Source organism: Heterocephalus glaber, unplaced genomic scaffold, assembly GCF_053883595.1.
Source record: "Heterocephalus glaber isolate CG9 unplaced genomic scaffold, H.glaber_assembly_v1.0 deba00001479, whole genome shotgun sequence".
Classification (NCBI taxonomy): Eukaryota; Metazoa; Chordata; class Mammalia; order Rodentia; family Bathyergidae; genus Heterocephalus; species Heterocephalus glaber.
Window position 1 is genome coordinate 4,785,650 of NW_028258316.1, and position 17,108 is coordinate 4,802,757.

The 17,108-nt window shown below is 57.3% G+C and overlaps 1 protein-coding gene across 4 annotated transcripts in view; it reads right to left on the reverse strand.

Moving 5' to 3' along the window:
* Lamc3 (laminin subunit gamma 3) overlaps positions 1 to 17,108 on the reverse strand; it is a 48,042-nt gene that overhangs the window by 15,109 nt on the left and 15,825 nt on the right. For 2 of the 4 annotated variants that reach the window (XR_015439818.1, XM_004849596.4), the window contains exons 4-14: positions 16,789 to 16,955; positions 15,867 to 16,055; positions 15,679 to 15,796; positions 14,598 to 14,696; positions 11,471 to 11,607; positions 10,591 to 10,698; positions 9,881 to 10,073; positions 9,658 to 9,776; positions 4,706 to 4,930; positions 2,902 to 3,090; positions 476 to 721 (exon numbers count right to left, since the gene is read on the reverse strand). Coding sequence is in view for 3 of the 4 variants with exons in the window: in XM_004849596.4 (XP_004849653.2) it covers positions 476 to 721; positions 2,902 to 3,090; positions 4,706 to 4,930; positions 9,658 to 9,776; positions 9,881 to 10,073; positions 10,591 to 10,698; positions 11,471 to 11,607; positions 14,598 to 14,696; positions 15,679 to 15,796; positions 15,867 to 16,055; positions 16,789 to 16,955 (1,790 nt within the window). In the remaining variant the exon portion in view is untranslated. The remainder of the gene's footprint in view (positions 1 to 475; positions 722 to 2,901; positions 3,091 to 4,705; positions 4,931 to 9,657; positions 9,777 to 9,880; positions 10,074 to 10,590; positions 10,699 to 11,470; positions 11,608 to 14,597; positions 14,697 to 15,678; positions 15,797 to 15,866; positions 16,056 to 16,788; positions 16,956 to 17,108) is intronic. The other 2 variants (XM_087183042.1, XM_087183041.1) reach the window with 2 other exon arrangements.

Here is a 17,108-nt window from a genome sequence, read left to right on the forward strand (position 1 = left end):
GGGTGGGGGGGGTCTGCAAACCTGGGGGTCCCAAAGAGGCTGAGGAGCTGGGGGAGCCTCAGAGGTGATGCTTACTGAGTCCCTCTGGGAAAAGGGCTCAAGTCTCAGCCATGTGCTAGGCCACTGGAGAAACAGCTGAGGTGGCACAGGCCTGGAATCCCAGCCCTGGGAGGCTGAGGCAGGAGGATCTCAAGTTCAAACCTAACCTGGGAAACTTAGCAACTTAGCGGGACCCTGGCTGAGCCCTGCACTCCCCATTTCTAAGTTTCTAAGGCACCGAAGCTGAAAGGGACCTCAGAGGAGGGCAAGTAAGTCCCGCTTCCGTGGAGAAAAGGGACAGAGAGGGGAGGAATTGGTCGAGGCTGCCCAGCCTCGAAGCTGGCTGGAGAGGATCCCTCGGCCTCTCTCGCGCACCTGAGCCGGGCAGGGGCAAGCAGCAGGGGCCCAGCCGCGGGTACTCCTACTCGCTACTCACGCCTGCACTTGTCCGCGGGCCTAGGGGCCAGGGCGCTGCCGTAGAAGCCCTCCAGGCACTGCTCGCAGCGCTCCCCGGCCGTGCTGTGCAGGCAGCGCAGGCAGCGGCCCGACAGGGGGTCGCAGTTGCCCAGGGCGTTCAGATCCACGTTCCCGCTGCACTGGCACTGGCGGCAGGGCTGGGGGTCTGCGGAGAGCCCCAGCGGGTCCCCAAAGAAGCCATCGTCACAGCTCTCACAGCGCCGCCCTGTGCGGAGGAGAGGGGTGAGTGGTGCCAGCCAGCTGTGCCCAGAGGCGGCGTGGGCACGAAGCCACACACACTGCCCAGCCTCCCGGGGCAGAGACGGCCCGGCCAGGCCCCTGCCTGCTGCTTCCTGGCTGTGTGGGGCAGCCGGCCGGCAGCAGGGTCTCCCTGAACTCCAGCCCCATCTGCAGAGCAGGACAAGCAGGGCGTGCCTCCCAGGACTGCAGAGATGGCTCAGGCTCAGGGCCGTGGTTTCTTTCCTTTCCCTTTTGTCTCTGTAGATAGGTTCTTGCTATGGACCTCAGCCTGGCCTCGGACTCATGGTGATCCTCCTGCCTCAGCCTCCTGAGGGCTGGGATTGCAGGCTGTGCAATCTCGCCTGGCTCCCATCACCACTGTGGTCACTGCCTTAACCTCCATCGCCCTCATCTGGAACATGAGCTCACCATCAGCTTCTCTACAGCCACCATCTGCCACCGTCCTTCCTGTCACCCTTCCTGGCCCTTTACTCTGTGCTCCCTGGGTGGTCAATGTCACCCTCCCGCCCTGCCCTGGGGGGCCATCGTTTCCTGCCTGGGGCCGCCGTGAGCCACACAAGAGCCGGGGAGTGAGGAGGCATTGAGAAGGTGGTGGCCATGGAGGACACGGGGGGGGGGGCATAAAAGGACACACGTGTGCACTGCATGGCGCCATCCTCCTTTGCAAACACACCCCTCTCTGCATGCATCCAGAGGAAGCAGGTGTTTCGGGGATCCAGAGCCCCAAACTAGCCACGGCCCCCGGGTGGAAAGGAAGTGTATTGGGGTCCTGCCTGGTTACGTTTCTCTTTCTATTGTTACTCTGCTTCCACTGCAGTGAGTGCATACTGATTTCTTTCTTTTTCTTTTTTGGTACCGGGGATCGAACTCAGGACCTTGCACTTGCCAGGCAGGCCGCGGCACTGAGCTACATCCCCGGCCCTACTGATTTCTAATTTAAGAAACAGCAGCTGTCAGCTGGGTGCAGTGGTGCAGGCCTGTAACCCCAGCCCTCTAGGAGGCTGAGGCAGAGGACTGCAAGTTCGAGCCCAACCTGGGCAACTGAGAGACTCAGCAGGACCCTGCCTCCAAATAAAAGATAAAATGTGCTGGGCACAGAGTGCCGGGGAGGATCCTGGGTCCAATCCCCAGCGGTGGGGCAGGGAGGGGAACAGGAATGTGGCATCATCTAGGGGTACGGGGTCTCACTGGGGCAGAGGGAGGGGTTCTGGGTGTCAGTGATGGCGTGGATCCTGCTTGTCCTCAACGCCGTGGAACTGGACACCAAAATGATGGTGAAAGCCGCAGATTTTATGTCACATATTTTACCATGATGAAAAATTAACAATGTGATATACAAAAGCCATTTAATTGCATGCTGTAAGTGGGTGAATTGTTGGGCATGTGAATATCCCAAAAGCTATTAAAAAAAAATCAGGGGCTGGGGATTTAGCTCAGTGGTTCTGCCGCTTGCCTCGCTAGCGGAAGGACCCGAGTTTGATCCCCGGTACAAAAAAAAAAAAAATAAGATGTCGCAGATGGCATGCAGTCCTGCACAGGAATGAGAAATGAGGGATCCTTGGAAAATTGGGGGGCAGGGAGGTTCTGCCTCACGCGCTACCTGATGGCATTTTTTTTAATGCTGAAAGGTGTTTCTGGTGTTTTGAGACAGGGTCTCACTGTGGAGTCCAGGCCAGCCTTGAACTCACTATGTAACCCAGGCTGGCCTCCAGTTTCCAGTGATCCTCCTGCCTCAGCCTCCGGAGTGCTGGGATTGCAGGCGTATGGCACCACACCCAGCTAAAAGTCAAACATTGTACTGGGAGCTTTTCCACCTCTGCTGTGGGTTACAATCTCCCTGGGAACTGGTCAGGACTACAGACCCCCGGGCTCCACCTGAAGCCACTGAACCCGGCTCCACGGGGTCAGGAACCAATGTGGCCTTTTCAGAGCTCTCCGGATGTGCCCGGGGTTGTGACAGCAACACTCACATGCCGGGGCCTTGACTGTGGGGCTTTCCCAAGAGGTCACCCCTGCCAGCCCTAGCTGGGCTTCCCCCTCTGGCCACACCCCAGGCCTGGGACCCCAGCCCTGGAGCCCAGGCAGAATCAGGGCCTGGGGCCTCGGTCTCCCCATGGACCAGGGCCCGTGGCACAAGCCACTCACCTCTCCGGCCCCGTGGGCAGTGTGTACACACCACCTCGCCGCTCTCCGGGATGGCAGTGCAGGCCGACTGGCCCGGACAGGGACAAGGCTTGCAGTCGTCGGCTCGGCCCTTGAAGGGGTTGCCATAGAAACCTGGCAGGCAGTGCTCACAGGAGGGGCCCTCAGTGTGGTGGCTGCACAGGCAGGTCCCTGAGGGGCAGGACAAGCAGCCACTGGCACCACATCAGCCCAGGACACCCCAAGAGGGTGCATATCCTGTGAAGACGCTCATCCGGGGGAGGAGAGGGGTGGGGACCCAAACACCCTGGGTTCGCAGCCACCACTTGGTGCCGGGCCCAGCCCAGGAGAATCATCCAGCATTTGCCTCACTGTCCTCAACCACAGAACAGGAATCATCGCAGAACTGACCTTAGGGGGATTTTGTGGGGCTCAGGCAGCTCACGAGCCCTGCACCTGCTGGGCAACGTGCTCAGCGTCTCTGTCATCACTAGTGGTTCATTCCAGAGCTACCCCCGAGGCACTGGGGCTCAGCCAGCTCCTTTATCAGTGGCACCCAGGGGAGCTCCACCTCTGATCTACATCCCCAGTCCTTTTTATTTTTTGTTTTGAGGCAGGGTCTAAGTTTCCCAGGGTGGCCTGGAAATTGCGATCCTCCTGCCTCAGCCTTCCAAGTAGCTGGGAGTATAGGTGGGTAACCCCCACCCTGCTCTCTGTGTCCTCTGAATGTGTCCTCAAAAGTGCCACCTGCTCCAGGCCCATGGGTGGGGGTGGAGGGGGTGTGTCCAGCCCCTCCAGCACCTGCTGGCCATGTGCCCCAGGTGCGGTCTCCCTGTCTGGTCCTCTATGGGTGGGGCTGGCAGCTGGAAGTGACCAGCTGCCTTGGGTGGCCGGGCTGGTGGGAGGTGCGACTCTGTCGCTCACTGGCCCTGGGGCTGCCCGGCACCTCAGGTCCCTCCCTGTGTGATGGGACAACAATGGTGCAGGTGTCACAGTGTGGTGCACAGAAGGTGCTGGCGTGAGCAGCAGGCTGGTGACAAGATTTGCTATTTCCCAGTGTTCTAAGTGTAAGGACTTTGGTCACCTGCATTTCCCCAGGGCTCGGTCTGTCAGTGAGGCCGAGCTGCGGTGTACACCGGGTCTGTCTTGGGGCTTGGGCAGTGTGTGAGCTTACTGTTCCCACCTCACAGGTTGGCTCAGGGAGGGCAGTGACTTGCCCAAGGCCACAGCCACTGAGGGCCGGACTGGCATGTCTGTGGCTCTGGACCACCCCGGGAGCTGCTGTCCCGTGTGGCCTGTGAATGCCCTCCTGCCGTGGTCACCTGTCACGGTAATGCTTCTGCTTTTTTGTTTTTTGAGACAGGGTCTCGCTGTGTAGTTTAGGCTGGTGTTGAACTCACTATCTAGCCCAGGCTGGCCTCGAATTTGTGGTGATCCTCCTGCCTCAGCCTTCCAGTGCTGGATTATAGGCGTGCACCACCACACCTGGCAGCCTCTGCCTTTCTGTACCGAACTGATGCCTGGCAGAGCCCCTGAGGCCTTCGCTGAGCTCCTGGAGGAGGGGACTAGTCCAGAGAGGGGGTGGGTGTTGGGACCAACAGCCTGCAGGGTGGCCAGTGGGAGGCCTCACCGGATGCACACTCGGTCCTCTGCCTAGAGCTGACATGCAGCTTCGTGCACGGCTCTTACTAAGCTAGGAGATGCCCAGGCAGGGGCATGAGCATGGCCAGGCTGACCCCGTGTGGGCCCATACAGTACTCATCTCACTGTAGCTAGGTGCCCTGAGGGTGGGGTGCCAGGGACTCACCAGTATTGGGGTCACAGGTGCCATGCTGGTTACAGGTACAGGGAACACAGGAGGCATAGGGACCCCCTCGGGGCGTCTCCCTCTTGTATCCTGGAGCACAGGATTCGCAGAACTGGCCCATGTAGCCCTGGGGACACGAGCAAGTCTCCACCCAGGTGGCTGGTGGGGACAGTCCTTGCCAGGCCCGAGCTGAAGTGAGCCGCACCTCACTCAGGAGTGCCGGACCTGCAGAGCAAGGAGAGGGGAGCTACGGGCCTGTCCTGTCTACACAGGGGGCTGAGAATCAGCTGTGATTTTACACAGCCACATTTTCAGAACGAGAAATAGAAGAGGGGCTGGAGGTAGAAGAGGTGTGATAAAAAATACAGCAAATGTTTAAATTTTTAAAAATGTCTTACAGTAAAAGACACGTTGCCATGAACCTCTTTAAAATCCCCCTAGCTCAGAACACACGCATCCCACTGTCCTCGCCACTTTCTGAGCAGCTCTGGAGTCCTCTTTCCTGAGCATCTTCACAAAGGGTGATAAAAAAGAAATAAAGTGACTGCTGCCGAGCACCATCCACCAGAAAGGGAGCTCATAAAGACAGGATTCTGTGTCCTCATCCACCTTGTTCACGGATCAGGCACCGTGTGACTTCTGGCTCCTCCCCAAAGTCACAAGTGAGACTCAGGACTTCCAGGCAGTCACAAGAGTGCAACTAAAAAACCCAGGAAAGAGGACTCCAGAGCTGCTGCAGGAAGTGGTGAGGACGGTGGGATGAGTGTGTTCCACGTGACGGGGAGGAATTCGAGGGGGATTTCTGGCAATGTGTCTTTGACTGTAATACATTTTTAAACACACCCCAGCCAGTCGTAGAAGACATGCTAAGCACATGTGAGGCCGCAGGTTCCATTCCCAGCACCCCAACAGAGATGATTGGAGAATTTCATGGGAAAATGTCCATTCTTGTGGGATATTAAAGGTACACCAATTTAAGTATCAAAGAACCATCCCCAACCCCCAGATTGGGAAACATTTTAAAGACCAATTATAGCCAGATGTGGTGTCGCATGCCCATGATCCCAGCACTTTGGAGGCTGAGGCAGGAGGATTGCCATGAGTTTGAGGCTAGCTTGGGCCACATAGTGAGTTCAAGGTCAACCTGAACAATGTGGTGAGACCCCATCTAAAAAATCAATCAATCAATCAATCAATCAATCTATATATATTTATGATGGAAGATCAGGACATGGAGAGCTCACAGGGCCTGCCTGGAGCTGGTGGTACCCCTGGACAAGGTTTAAAGTGTATTTCCTAAGCTTTTAAGTAATATAAAAGGTATGGACGCTAATGAATATAACAGCTCAGTAATTTAAATGTTTCTTTTAATGGGAGGATTTTGATTGAAAAGAAGCTAAGTGACATGGAAATGACAGTGTAATTTCTTATCTGCAAGGCAAGTGAGCATTTTCTATTCAAGTGAACAATGTGCTCACTTTGAAAATAAAGAAATGTGACATTTGCGGGGGGGGAACCCAGCCAGGTATGGCTGTAGGAACGCAAAGTAGGAGGTGCTGCTTCTAGTAGCTGAGGAGTAGAGGCTCCTATCAGACCAACCTTTGCGGAAAAAAAAAAAAAAGAACAAAAAAATTAAATAAATAACTATCAACTCTGGGCAAAATATTAAAATAAAGGATGTGTGAATATCGGAGGCAGATGGCAGCAGATGATGCCACTCATCACAACAGAGGCAAGGACGGTCTTTCGGAGGGGAAGCTTGGCAGCTTCTATCAAAATCTAAAATGTGTGCTCTGGGCCTCATGTTTCCGTCTCCAGCCGCTGCACTGAGGGAATTCATGCAGGATGCACTCAGGCCTTGCGAGAGTCCACCTGAGGCCCTGTGTGTCCTGGGGAGCCCACGCATGGAGGTGTCTGTCGCTAGGGGCTGGTGGAGCCCTCTTGGGGGCATCTGCACCACGGAGTCCCACGAAGGGGCAGAGAGAAGCAGCCTTTTCTATGTGTGATGGCGAGGAGCATCACCAAGGTACTGTCAGCAGAAGAAACCGGCCTCAGAATACTGCACTGTGCAATCCAATTTCTACATTGTTTGGGGGGCAGAGAGTGGAGACCGGGTCTTGCTATGTATTCCTTGGACTCTAGGTAACCCTGGCCAGCCTCAAACTAACAGGGGTCCTCCTGCCTCAGCCTCCGGGTGCTGGGATGACAGGCATGAGCCACCATGCCTGGCTCAAATGTCTATATTAAAGACACAGCAAAAGGAAGCTGCACATGGAAAAGTTGAAAAGCGATGTGGCCCCCCAAATGGGATCCATGGGAAAGGCTTGGGGTTGGGCTCTAGGGGAAGGGTCGACGCGTCCGCCTCCGTCTCCACCATACTAGGCGCCTGGCACAGGGGCACCTGGCGTGGAGGAGAAGGCGCCCTGTGGTGCCTGTGACCAGACGCCAAGGGAATGGCTAGAGGAGGTGCTGGGAGAGCAGAAGTGAGATTTCTGGGGCAGAGGAGGAAAGGGGGCGGCTTGGGGGTCCTGGGGCTGTCAAGGGTGGGGGCCCATGCAGTGAGACCACAGAGGGGGCTGGAACCCGAGGGGCCCGAGGACAGCTGGTCAACTAAGCCACAGGCTCCCAGAACCACCCCTGGGATCCGGTGATGGCCTTTGGTTGTCATGATGGCAGGGACACAGGGGCCAGAGATGCCCTGACTCACAGTGAATAGAAACTGTCTCTGTGACTTGCCAACGTCCTATTGGATGCCCAAAGGGCAGAAACATCCCTCCGTAAACATCTGAGCCAGCCAGGCGTGGTGACATGCACCTGTCATCCCAGCACTCTGGGAGGATGAGGCAGGAGGATTTCAGGTTTGAGCCCAACTTGGGGAACTTAGGGAGAACTTGTCTCAAAATAAAAAAATAAAACAGGGCTGGGGATGTAGCTCAGTGTGAAGGGCCTGAGTAGCTTCCCAACTCATAATCCCATTTAGTGATGACTTAGATGTGACAAACCTAAAGGACATGAAGAATAAGGGGCAGTAGTATCCCATGGGACATCTGACACCTGACACTGTGGCTTTACCACGAACGAGCAGTCACCCTGCCAAGTACCTTCCTCCAATGAAGCAACAAAACCAAACCACTGAGGCTAAGGAAATCTTTTAAAAGGACCACGATGAACAGAGCGGTCGAGATGAGCCACCCCTGCCACCCTCCTGGTTCTCCTCTGGCCACCATCCTTGTCCTTTGAGAGTGTCCCCATACAACACCACACATGAGGTGTGATCAAAATGCATGGTGACTGTTCACACTTTAAAATTTGTTACAGGAAAAGACACAGGGCCAGGAATCCCTCTCAAAATCTTCCCTCTGCTTTGAGCACACGGATCCCACCGTCCTGGCCACTTCCTGCAGCGGCTCTGCAGTCCTCTTTCCTGGGGGTCTTTGATTGCACTGCTGTGGCTGTCTCAGTGTCCTGCACTGATGTGAAGCGTTGCCCTATCGCGGTCACTTTGGCTTTGGGGAGGAGCCCGAAGTCCCTCAGTGCCAGATCTGGTGAACGAGGTGGATGAGGACGCAGCGTCATGTTTTTATGAGCTGCCCTTCGTGTCGGGTGGTGCTCGGCAGCAGCATTCACCATATTTTGTTTTTGTCACACCTTGAACATACACTCATGAAAGAGGACTTCTGGAGCTGCTTTAGAAAGCAGCAAGAACCACGGGATAAGTGTGTTCAAAGCGGGAGGGGGTTCATCTTAAAGGGGATTAGTGACAATATGTTTTTTACGGTAACAATTTTTTTTTTAAATGTACACCTGCACCATACATTTTTTTTTTTTGGTACCAGGGATCGAACTCAGGTCCTTGCGCTTGCGCAGCAGGCAGTGACACCACTGAGCTGAATCCCAGGCCCAGCACCACACATTTTGATCTTACCGTGTATGTAAACCCCCGGTGACCGCTGCCCTAAGCCCCGCTGAATTCCAGCACCAGACACTCACAGCGGCCCTGCACCGCCTGCTGCGTGACAAATGGCTTCTGAGCTTGTTCCTCTGGAACCCAGACTGACTCACGGCAGCAGGGACTGTGACCCCTTCCTCACGTATTCCAGCGCGCGCATGCCTGAACGCCAACCATCTGAATTCGCATTTTTTTCTTTTTGTAGTGCCGGGGGTTTGATCCAGGATACATCCCTATCCCTTTTTATTTTGTGGGGACAAATCTCGCTAAGATCCCCACGCTGGACTTTAATTCATGATCCTCCTGCCTCAGTCTTCCAAGCAGCTGGAATAACAGGTGTGTGCCACCATGCCCAGCACAGAGGATTTTTAAAAATACCATTTCATTTCCTTTTCTGTATTCTGCATATTATAGGTAGTGATTTTTTGGAATGCATGTAAGTAGGTTGCAACCAGGAACAAATCAGAGGTTAACTGTCAATTGCGAGGGCCCAGGGTACGAGATGGTGACAAACACTGGCTGATGTGACAACGTGAGCCCCTCTTTTGGGAATTAAAAAAAAAAGGCCTGCTCCTGGGACAGCTTAGGTGCATGAATGACCAGCAAGGGACCTGCGCTCCCCGGAAACCGGCAGGGCAGTGACAGGGGACCACACCCAAGGCACCCGGCTGCTTTGCTGGACACACTCCTGCCCCCACCTGCCAGTCCAGGCCCCACTCTGCCCTCAGCCACCATGCCTGCTGCTTTTATGGGTTACAAGACCTAGCTGGGCACAGTTGTGCATGACTGTCATCCCAGCCCTCAGTAGGCTGAGGCAGGGGGATCTCTGTGAGTTCAAGGCCAGTTTGAACTACATAGTGAGATCCTGTCTCAAAAACAAATACCCAGGCGGAGTTCATCTTGGCAAAGCGGGGACAGTCACCGTCCTGCTGTGGGGACTCAACATAGCCATACAGGCAGGAGCCCAGCCCACTATCCTCGGGGACATGCTGTCACCACTGACCAGAAGAGCTTGGGCCTTGGCCTCTGGCCCGGATGCGCAGAGCGGTGAGGTTGGCGAGGATCCGCTGGAAGTGGAAGGCTGGCAGCGGGGGCTCTGCCTCCTCGGAGGTCTCCTGCAGGCTGTGGGGAGAGAGGTCAATGGGGACCCTGGTGTGGGCAGTCTGGGGGCCCTGCAGCGTGTCTGGGTCCCACATCTGTCTCTCGGGGCCCAGGAGGACACTTACAGGAAGTGGAGCTGTGCCTGCCCTGGCTGCCCGGCGTCCTGGGGTGCCGACTGGCTGGAGGGCCTCAGAGCCAGAGCCAGGCCCGCTCCTTCCAGCCTCAGCTGAGCTGGCGGTGGGGAGCCCCCGGGGGGCACCTGGAAGGTCAGTGTGAGCGGCTGCCCGTAGCTGAGCCGCTGGTCTCCCAGGAACAGCTCTGGGGACAAGAGAGGGCCTTGAGGACCTTCAGAGGCTTCCCCGAGCTCTCTCCAAGTGGCTGCACTCATCTATCAGCAAGCAAACTTTCCAGCCAGAAACGAACGCGGCAGGGGGAGGCTGGGCTGCCTGCGTCCCCCACACGGTGGTGCCAGCGTGCCACCCAGGCGCAGGGGCACGCTGAGCACTCTGGCCCTGCTCTCCTGACAGTCCCATTCATTTTCTGGCACTGGAGACTGAACCCACGGCCTTCACACTGAGCCACATCCCCAGCATTTTTCATTTTTTATTTTGAGACAGGGTCTCGCTAAGTTGCCCAGGCTGGGCTCCAACTTGCCATCCTCCTGTCCCAGCCTCCCAGAGTGCCGGGATGACAGTGTGCGCGACACACCCGGCCTCACCTCTTCTTTATTACCGTGTCCTGTTCCATCCTTACTAACAATGAAAATCAAACTGTCACCCGGCAGCGGTGGGACACGAACCCGGGGAGTCTGCCCCCCCCCCCGGCTGCCAGGTACCTGGTGCTGTGAGCTCCTCGTCTTCGGGGCCCAGGAGGACCCCACCCGGGCTCCATCTTGCGGGCTGCTCTGCGCCCCCTGTGCCTCTGGCGCGCCAGGCCCCGGCTCCTAGACAGCAAACAGATCAGACCTTCACTTGTGTGAGGCAGGGAGCGTGGGTCGCTCAGGGCCCAGCTCCGCGGGGGCGGTCGGACGTCGGGTCTGCCTGGCCTGAGGAAGGGGGCTGCGCCCAACCTGCGGACCCAGCCTCGAGGACGCGGACGTGGGGACCATCGGAAGTCGGGTCCCGCATTCTGCACGGTGTCCAGCAGAGGGCGCTCTAGCCCCGTGTCTCGAGCCACCACTGCGGTTCTCTCGCTGGGATGCCCCGCTCCTCCCTGGGGGACAGGCGGCAGTGGGGTCCTCCGTGGGGCCCACACAGGCTCTGATTTAATGCAGAGACCCGAGCTCTGCTGATTTCCTGCTCCAGAGATGTGGCGGTGCCCCTGAATCGGGACCCCCTCCCCCCAGGGCTGCTCAGTGAGAAAGCAGAGGACCGGAGGCCCAGCAATGGGCCCTGGCACCTGTGAACTGGGACGGGAGCTTCCACCTGTCGGCACCCTGAGACCTCTGCGCGCACGCAGCTCAGCACCCTGCTTGCCACACAGCAGGAGCGCAATAAGCGCAGGCCCCAGACGGAGCCTGGAACCCTGCGTTGAGGGCACCAAGGAGCTAGTCCTCACACCCGCAGGTCCAGCGTGTGCTAGGCACCCAGCCTGCCAACGCTACCCATGGTTCAACCCCTGGGGGTCGGGAGGGCCCTTGAGGGCCTGTGGCTCTCCTCTCCACAGGGTCACGGTGGGTGGGCCGTCCAGCCGGGCAGCACTGCGGCACTGCTCACCCTGGCGAAGGCTGGAGAAGACGTGATGCACCTGGAATCCAGCGGTGGCCGTGCACACCTTGGAGTGGCCATAGCAGAAGCAGCTGCTGCAGCCGGCTGGGTTGTGGGGCTGCAGGTTAAACGTCCCTGGGCGACATCTGGGAGGGATGTGAGACAGGCCGGGGGCCAGGTGAACCAACCAGGAAGGGCCGGGCCAGGGGTCCCTGCAAGGCTAATGTGACCCCAGGGCCACTGGGGAAAATGAAAAGTTTATATGTTTTTAAACTGGCTGTGGTGCCGGGGATCTAGCTCAGTGGTTTCGGTGCCTGCCTCGCAAGCACAAGGTCCCGAGTTTGATCCCCAGGACAAAAAAAAAATCATCATCATCATAAACTGGTTGTGGTAGTGCACAGCTGTAATCTCAGCACTCTGGGAAGCTGAGGCAGGAGGATGTCAAGTTTGAGCCCAGCTTGGGCAACTTAGCAACTTAGTGGAGACCCTATTGCAAAATTAAAACATTAGAAAAGGGCTGGGTATGTAACTCAGGGTACGTAGCCCTGGGTTCCATCCTCAGTAACACACACACACACACACACTGTACATAGATATCAAAACGACGAGGAGTTGTAAAGATAGCAGGGCAGCTCCCATACGCACTTCCCCTGATGCTGCTCGATCAGGGATTGAAACCCCGGATAACAGCGGCTAAAGTTAACTGGATCCCAGGCAGCATCAGGATTTCTCCCGGAACTTTCTTTCCAGGATCCCACCCAGGACCCAGCACTGCACTTAGCTGCCTGTGTCTCCTTCAATCTGGAGCAGCTTCTTAGCCTTTCCTCGTCTCTCTTGACCTTGAACTTTCAAAAACAGCGCTGCTCAGGTGCACTTTATCTTTAAATTTTGAGACAGGGGTCTCACTAAATCACTCAGAACATCCTCCTGCCTCAGCCTCCCAGAGTGCTAGGATTACCAGCGTGTGCCACCAGCCCTGGCTCAGGTGTATTTGAGACGCCCTTCACTTTACACTTGCCTGTCTGATGTTTTCTCATGAGCCTGGGGTTGTGGGTTTGGGGAAGAAATGGACTGAGGTGAAGCGTCTTTCTCATTACCCGCATAGGGACACAAAACCCACGTGACATGGGCAGGAATGTGACCCTCCACTCCCTGGCTCAGGTGCCCCTGCAGGGCTTCTCCAGCTCTCCGTCGCTGAGCTCTAATCCCTAGAAGCCCTCACTGATCCAGCGCACTCAAGGGAGGGAGTTGTGCGCCATCTCCTGGCCGGGGGAGGTAGTGAGGAACTTGCATCCGAACACCTAACAAACCCTTGGGAGGAGACGCAAGTATCTCACTAACATCCGCGTTCAGCTGCGGCTTCAGCCTGTACCAGTCCTTACCTCGATGTTCGAACACAGCCTTTCCTTTCCCTCCACACTGATGATTTGGAATTCTGCAAGCAGGCTTTGTCCTGTTACCTCGTCTATTTATTGATTCAGTCATCTGTTTACCTCAGTGTGGAGTTGTATTTACTTATTCTCTCGCTTATAATGCGATCCTACGTTATTTATTTTGTTACTCAAACTATTCCAGCTTTGGGAGCTGCGTCAGGGGGCTCCTGTGACCTTCCACATGTCCCCCGGCCCGCTGTGGGTTCCGGGAGGTTTGTGTGGCGCTGGGGATGGAACCCAGGGCCTCCCGCTGTGGAGCCCCAGCCCCAGGCCTGGGTTTGGTTAAGCAGTTCCTTGATTTCAGGCTCGTCTAGTCTTTGCCCTGCCAGCCCTGAACCAGGATTTCTCAGGCAGCCCTTGGGAAGCCCCGCGTTACAAACACAGATTCCTCGGTTATTCTCCCAGGGCTGTGTCCAGCAGGCCTGGTGAGGGCTCTGATTCACCCCATGCAAGCTTGGTGAGCTCACCCCCCAGCCCCCTGGCTTCACAAGTGGATAAACCGAGGCTTGGAGGAGTGGCCCACTCAGGACCATGAGGGAGTTGGGCAGAGCTGAGGGAGCCCCCAGGACTCCGCCCTGTACCTGAGGTGCCTCTGGGGATGAAGACCTGAGACACAGTGCCTGGGGCCGCCTGGGGCTGGCCAGCGTGACAGCCAAGGCCAAGACCAGCCAGGCGCGCCTGGCAAAGGCTTCGGCTGTCAGACACGGGGCCGGGAAGTGTGTGGCCAAGGAGGCAAAGCCGTGGCCTCTGCTGGCACCACTGCCTGAACACTTGCAAGTGGAAGCTCATGGGACACATGGCCTTGGGAAAGCGCTTTTGTCTTATTGAGTTTCAAATGCTCCATTTGTACCATGATAGGGGTGCAAGGATGGCAAATGCTCCAACCTTTGCATAATTGTAAGGTCAGGCCTTCTTGCACCAGAGCACTGAGAAGGATCCTGAGGTTGGCATAGGGCTCACAGTAAAGGCTGCTGTGCTACATTAGTAATGTTTTCCATAGGTGTATAATGGGAGGCTGTGGTGATAGCACTCCACTAGCGATGTCTGCCATGAGTTTGGAATGGGAAGGCTGTGATGGTGTTCCATTTGTGATGTCTGCTCTGGATGTGGAATGGGAGGGCTATGATGGCAGTGCTCCATTAGTAATGTCTGCTGTGGATGTAGAATGAGAGGTCTGAGATAACAGTGCTCTCTTAGTGGTTCTGCTGTGGATGTGGAATGGACGGCTGTGGTGTTAGTATCATATATTTGCTACCAGTATTAGATAAACTCTTCCTATTCTTTTTAGTTCTTTCTTTTTTTCTCAGGGTTCTTTTGTTGTTCTTGCTGTTGGTCTCACTACATAGTCCAGGCTCGCCTTGAACTTGTGGTGTTCCTCCTGCCTCAGCCTCCCTAGTGCTGGGATTAGAGGCATGCACCATCACGCCTGGCCTTCTCAGCATTCTGAGTTTGGAAAAGAAGATGTATTTTCTCAGCTCAGGAAGCACCAGCGGTGTTGGACCAAAGTATAAACCATGTTCTGAAGCCTCGGGGCGGCTCCGCAGATGGCAGATCCAAGGTGCTCCTGGAAGGTGTGGGGCGACAGGGTTGCCCCATCTATGAGGACCATCCATCCCCCTGCTCCTCCCGACTCTACGTCCTTGGTGCCTCGTCAGTGACCCCACGGTCACGTCCAGCAGCTCTCTGTCGAGGGGCTCACCCACCTGTCACACAGGCTGCCTTCCACATTCTCTTTGCAGGGGCAGCGCCCACTGCGGGGGTCACAGGTGTCCAGGCTGCCAGCAGCATTGCAGGTGCAGGGTCTGCCAAAGAGCCAGGATGGGGACAGGTGTCCAAGAAGTGCCCCTGCACTGGCCGTGCAGTGACACCCCGGCCACAGCCTGCTCCTCCCTCCCCATCCTCACCAGTATCCACGCCCCACTCTTCCGCCTTCACCTCCCTTCCACCCACTCAGCCTGCGCTGAGCAGCCTTCCAGCTGCCACCCATCTGCTCACCCTTCCTTCCTTCCTCCCTTACCCTCCCTCCACCCATTCACCTGGCCATCCAGACAACCACCCATCCATCCATCCTCCCGTCCATCCATCCATCCATCCACCCACCCACCCATCCTCCATTCCTTTCATCCATCCATGCACCCATCTGCTCGCCCATCTCCTACTCATCCAACAAGCCTCGGCTCCTGCCCTCACAGATCCCACTGTCCAGTGAGGACAGACAGGCAGATGCTGCACTGTGACACATGCAGCGGGAGGGGATGGACAAGAAGTGTGGCAGCACCACAGATGGCGTCTGGCCAGCCTGGAGAGGAAGCAGTGGGTAGGGGCAGAGGGGGCTTCCCGAGGGTGTAGTGCCTCAGCTGAGAACCAAACAATGAGCAGGAGTTTGCCACACCCAGGCTGGGGAAGGTGGGGCTGGGGAGGAGAGGCTCTGGGGTAGATGAACAGTACGTGCAAAGGTCCGGAGGCCAGGACCTGGGGAAACAGCTGGGTCCTCATGTCAGGGGCAGTTTTGTGGCCAGAGCCATCAAGTATTTTGCCAGAAAGCTGAGACTCCTCCTCAGACCCAGCTTTTCAAATAATAAAGATGTACACCTGTCCCTCCTGCCCCCTCCCCATCTGGAGCCGCCCTCCACCCCAATATGGGCTGGCTTTGCAGAACAGGGCCCCTGCCTCCTGTCATCCTCTGGGGTCTCAGCCTCCCCAGGGACAGGTACCTTTCCTCCTGCAGGATAAGAAACGACCCAGGGGAGGTGGGTGGGGACAGCTGGGGTCTCTCCGCCCTACCTGCAGCCGCCCTCACTGAGGGAGTGGAACCCGGGCAGGCAGCGGTCACACTTCCAGCCGGTCACTGAGGGCTTGCAGGGGCAGGTGCCTGAGGCATCGCACTGGAGGCGCCAGGAGCCTGGAGAGGGAGGCGCTGGGCAGCAGCGGCCAAGGCCAGCTGGAGTGGGGGGCTGGCCAGGGCCACTCACCTGCTGGGTGGCAGTCGCAGGGCCGGCACGGTGCCCTCTGATCCCAGCGATAGAAGTTCTCCTCACAGCGCTCGCAGTGCGGCCCGGCCGTGTGGTCGAGGCAGTGGTGGCAGCGCCCGCCTCGGCCCGTGCTGCGGAAGAGCTCGAGGTCAAAGGTGCAGTCCTTGGAGCGGCCGCTGCAGCTGCAGGCTGTGGGCAGGAGGGGCAGAGGCGTGCGTGAGCCACCCTGGCCGAGCAGGAGGGGGCTCTGTGCCAGTCTCCTCGCACTGGACAAGCAGGCTGCTCAGGGCGAGAGTGCCCAGGATGGAGTTCAGGCTCAGCTTGGTCAAGGACAAGGGGACTGACTGACTCATCCTCCAAAAACTCAGTTAGGGTCTCAGGACAAGGAGGACCCCATACTAAACAAGCCCAAATCACGTGTGCATGGAGGAAGTCGCTGCTACACTGAATGCGAGGGCCGGGTGGGAGGGCACTAGCCCAGAAAAGGGAGGCTGAGCAGGCGGCGTGTGGTGTGCAGCACGGGGCAGTTGAGGAGTCAGACAGGCAGGGGCCGGCTGCTGAGGTGAGCAGTCTTTGCCGGGCGCAAGGGGCTCTGGACGGTTTCAGTACCTTGGTCCCGAGATGCCTCGGGGATCATCGTCCTCACCTCGCCCCTGAAGCGCCATGAAATATCTCGCTTTTATCATTGCTTTGGCATTGTTCTAGTATGGCACAAAAGACACCTTTCTTTCTTTCTTTCCTTCTTTTTTTTGGTACCGGAGATCGAACTCAGGACCTTGTGCTGGCGAGGCAGGCGGTGGCACCGCTGAGCTACATCCCCGGCCCAAAGGACACCTTTCTACTTGCAGCTTCCCATTCTTGGTGGTGTCTGCACTTACACCCTACGGCAGGAGTGCACACAGACACGACCCCCGACACTCACGCAGGCACTCGTTGGCGGCCTGGGCGGTGCCCCGGGCCCACGGGCGGTCCTGGAAGAAGGGCAGGCAGCGCTCGCAGTCGGCGCCCGTGGTGTTGTGCTGGCACCGGCAGACCAGCCGCCCGGCCGCGTCGGGACTGCACTCGCTGGCGTGCCCGTTGCACTTGCACCTGGGGAGGAACAGGGCAGAGGGGACCTGGGCACGGCGGGGCATGGGTGCCCTGGGGTCGCTCTGTCCCTGCTGTGCGTGCCCCAATTCCACCCCGGCCACGAGTGCCCACTGTCCACCTGGGCAGCGCTGGCAGAGAAGTGACCGCACCGGC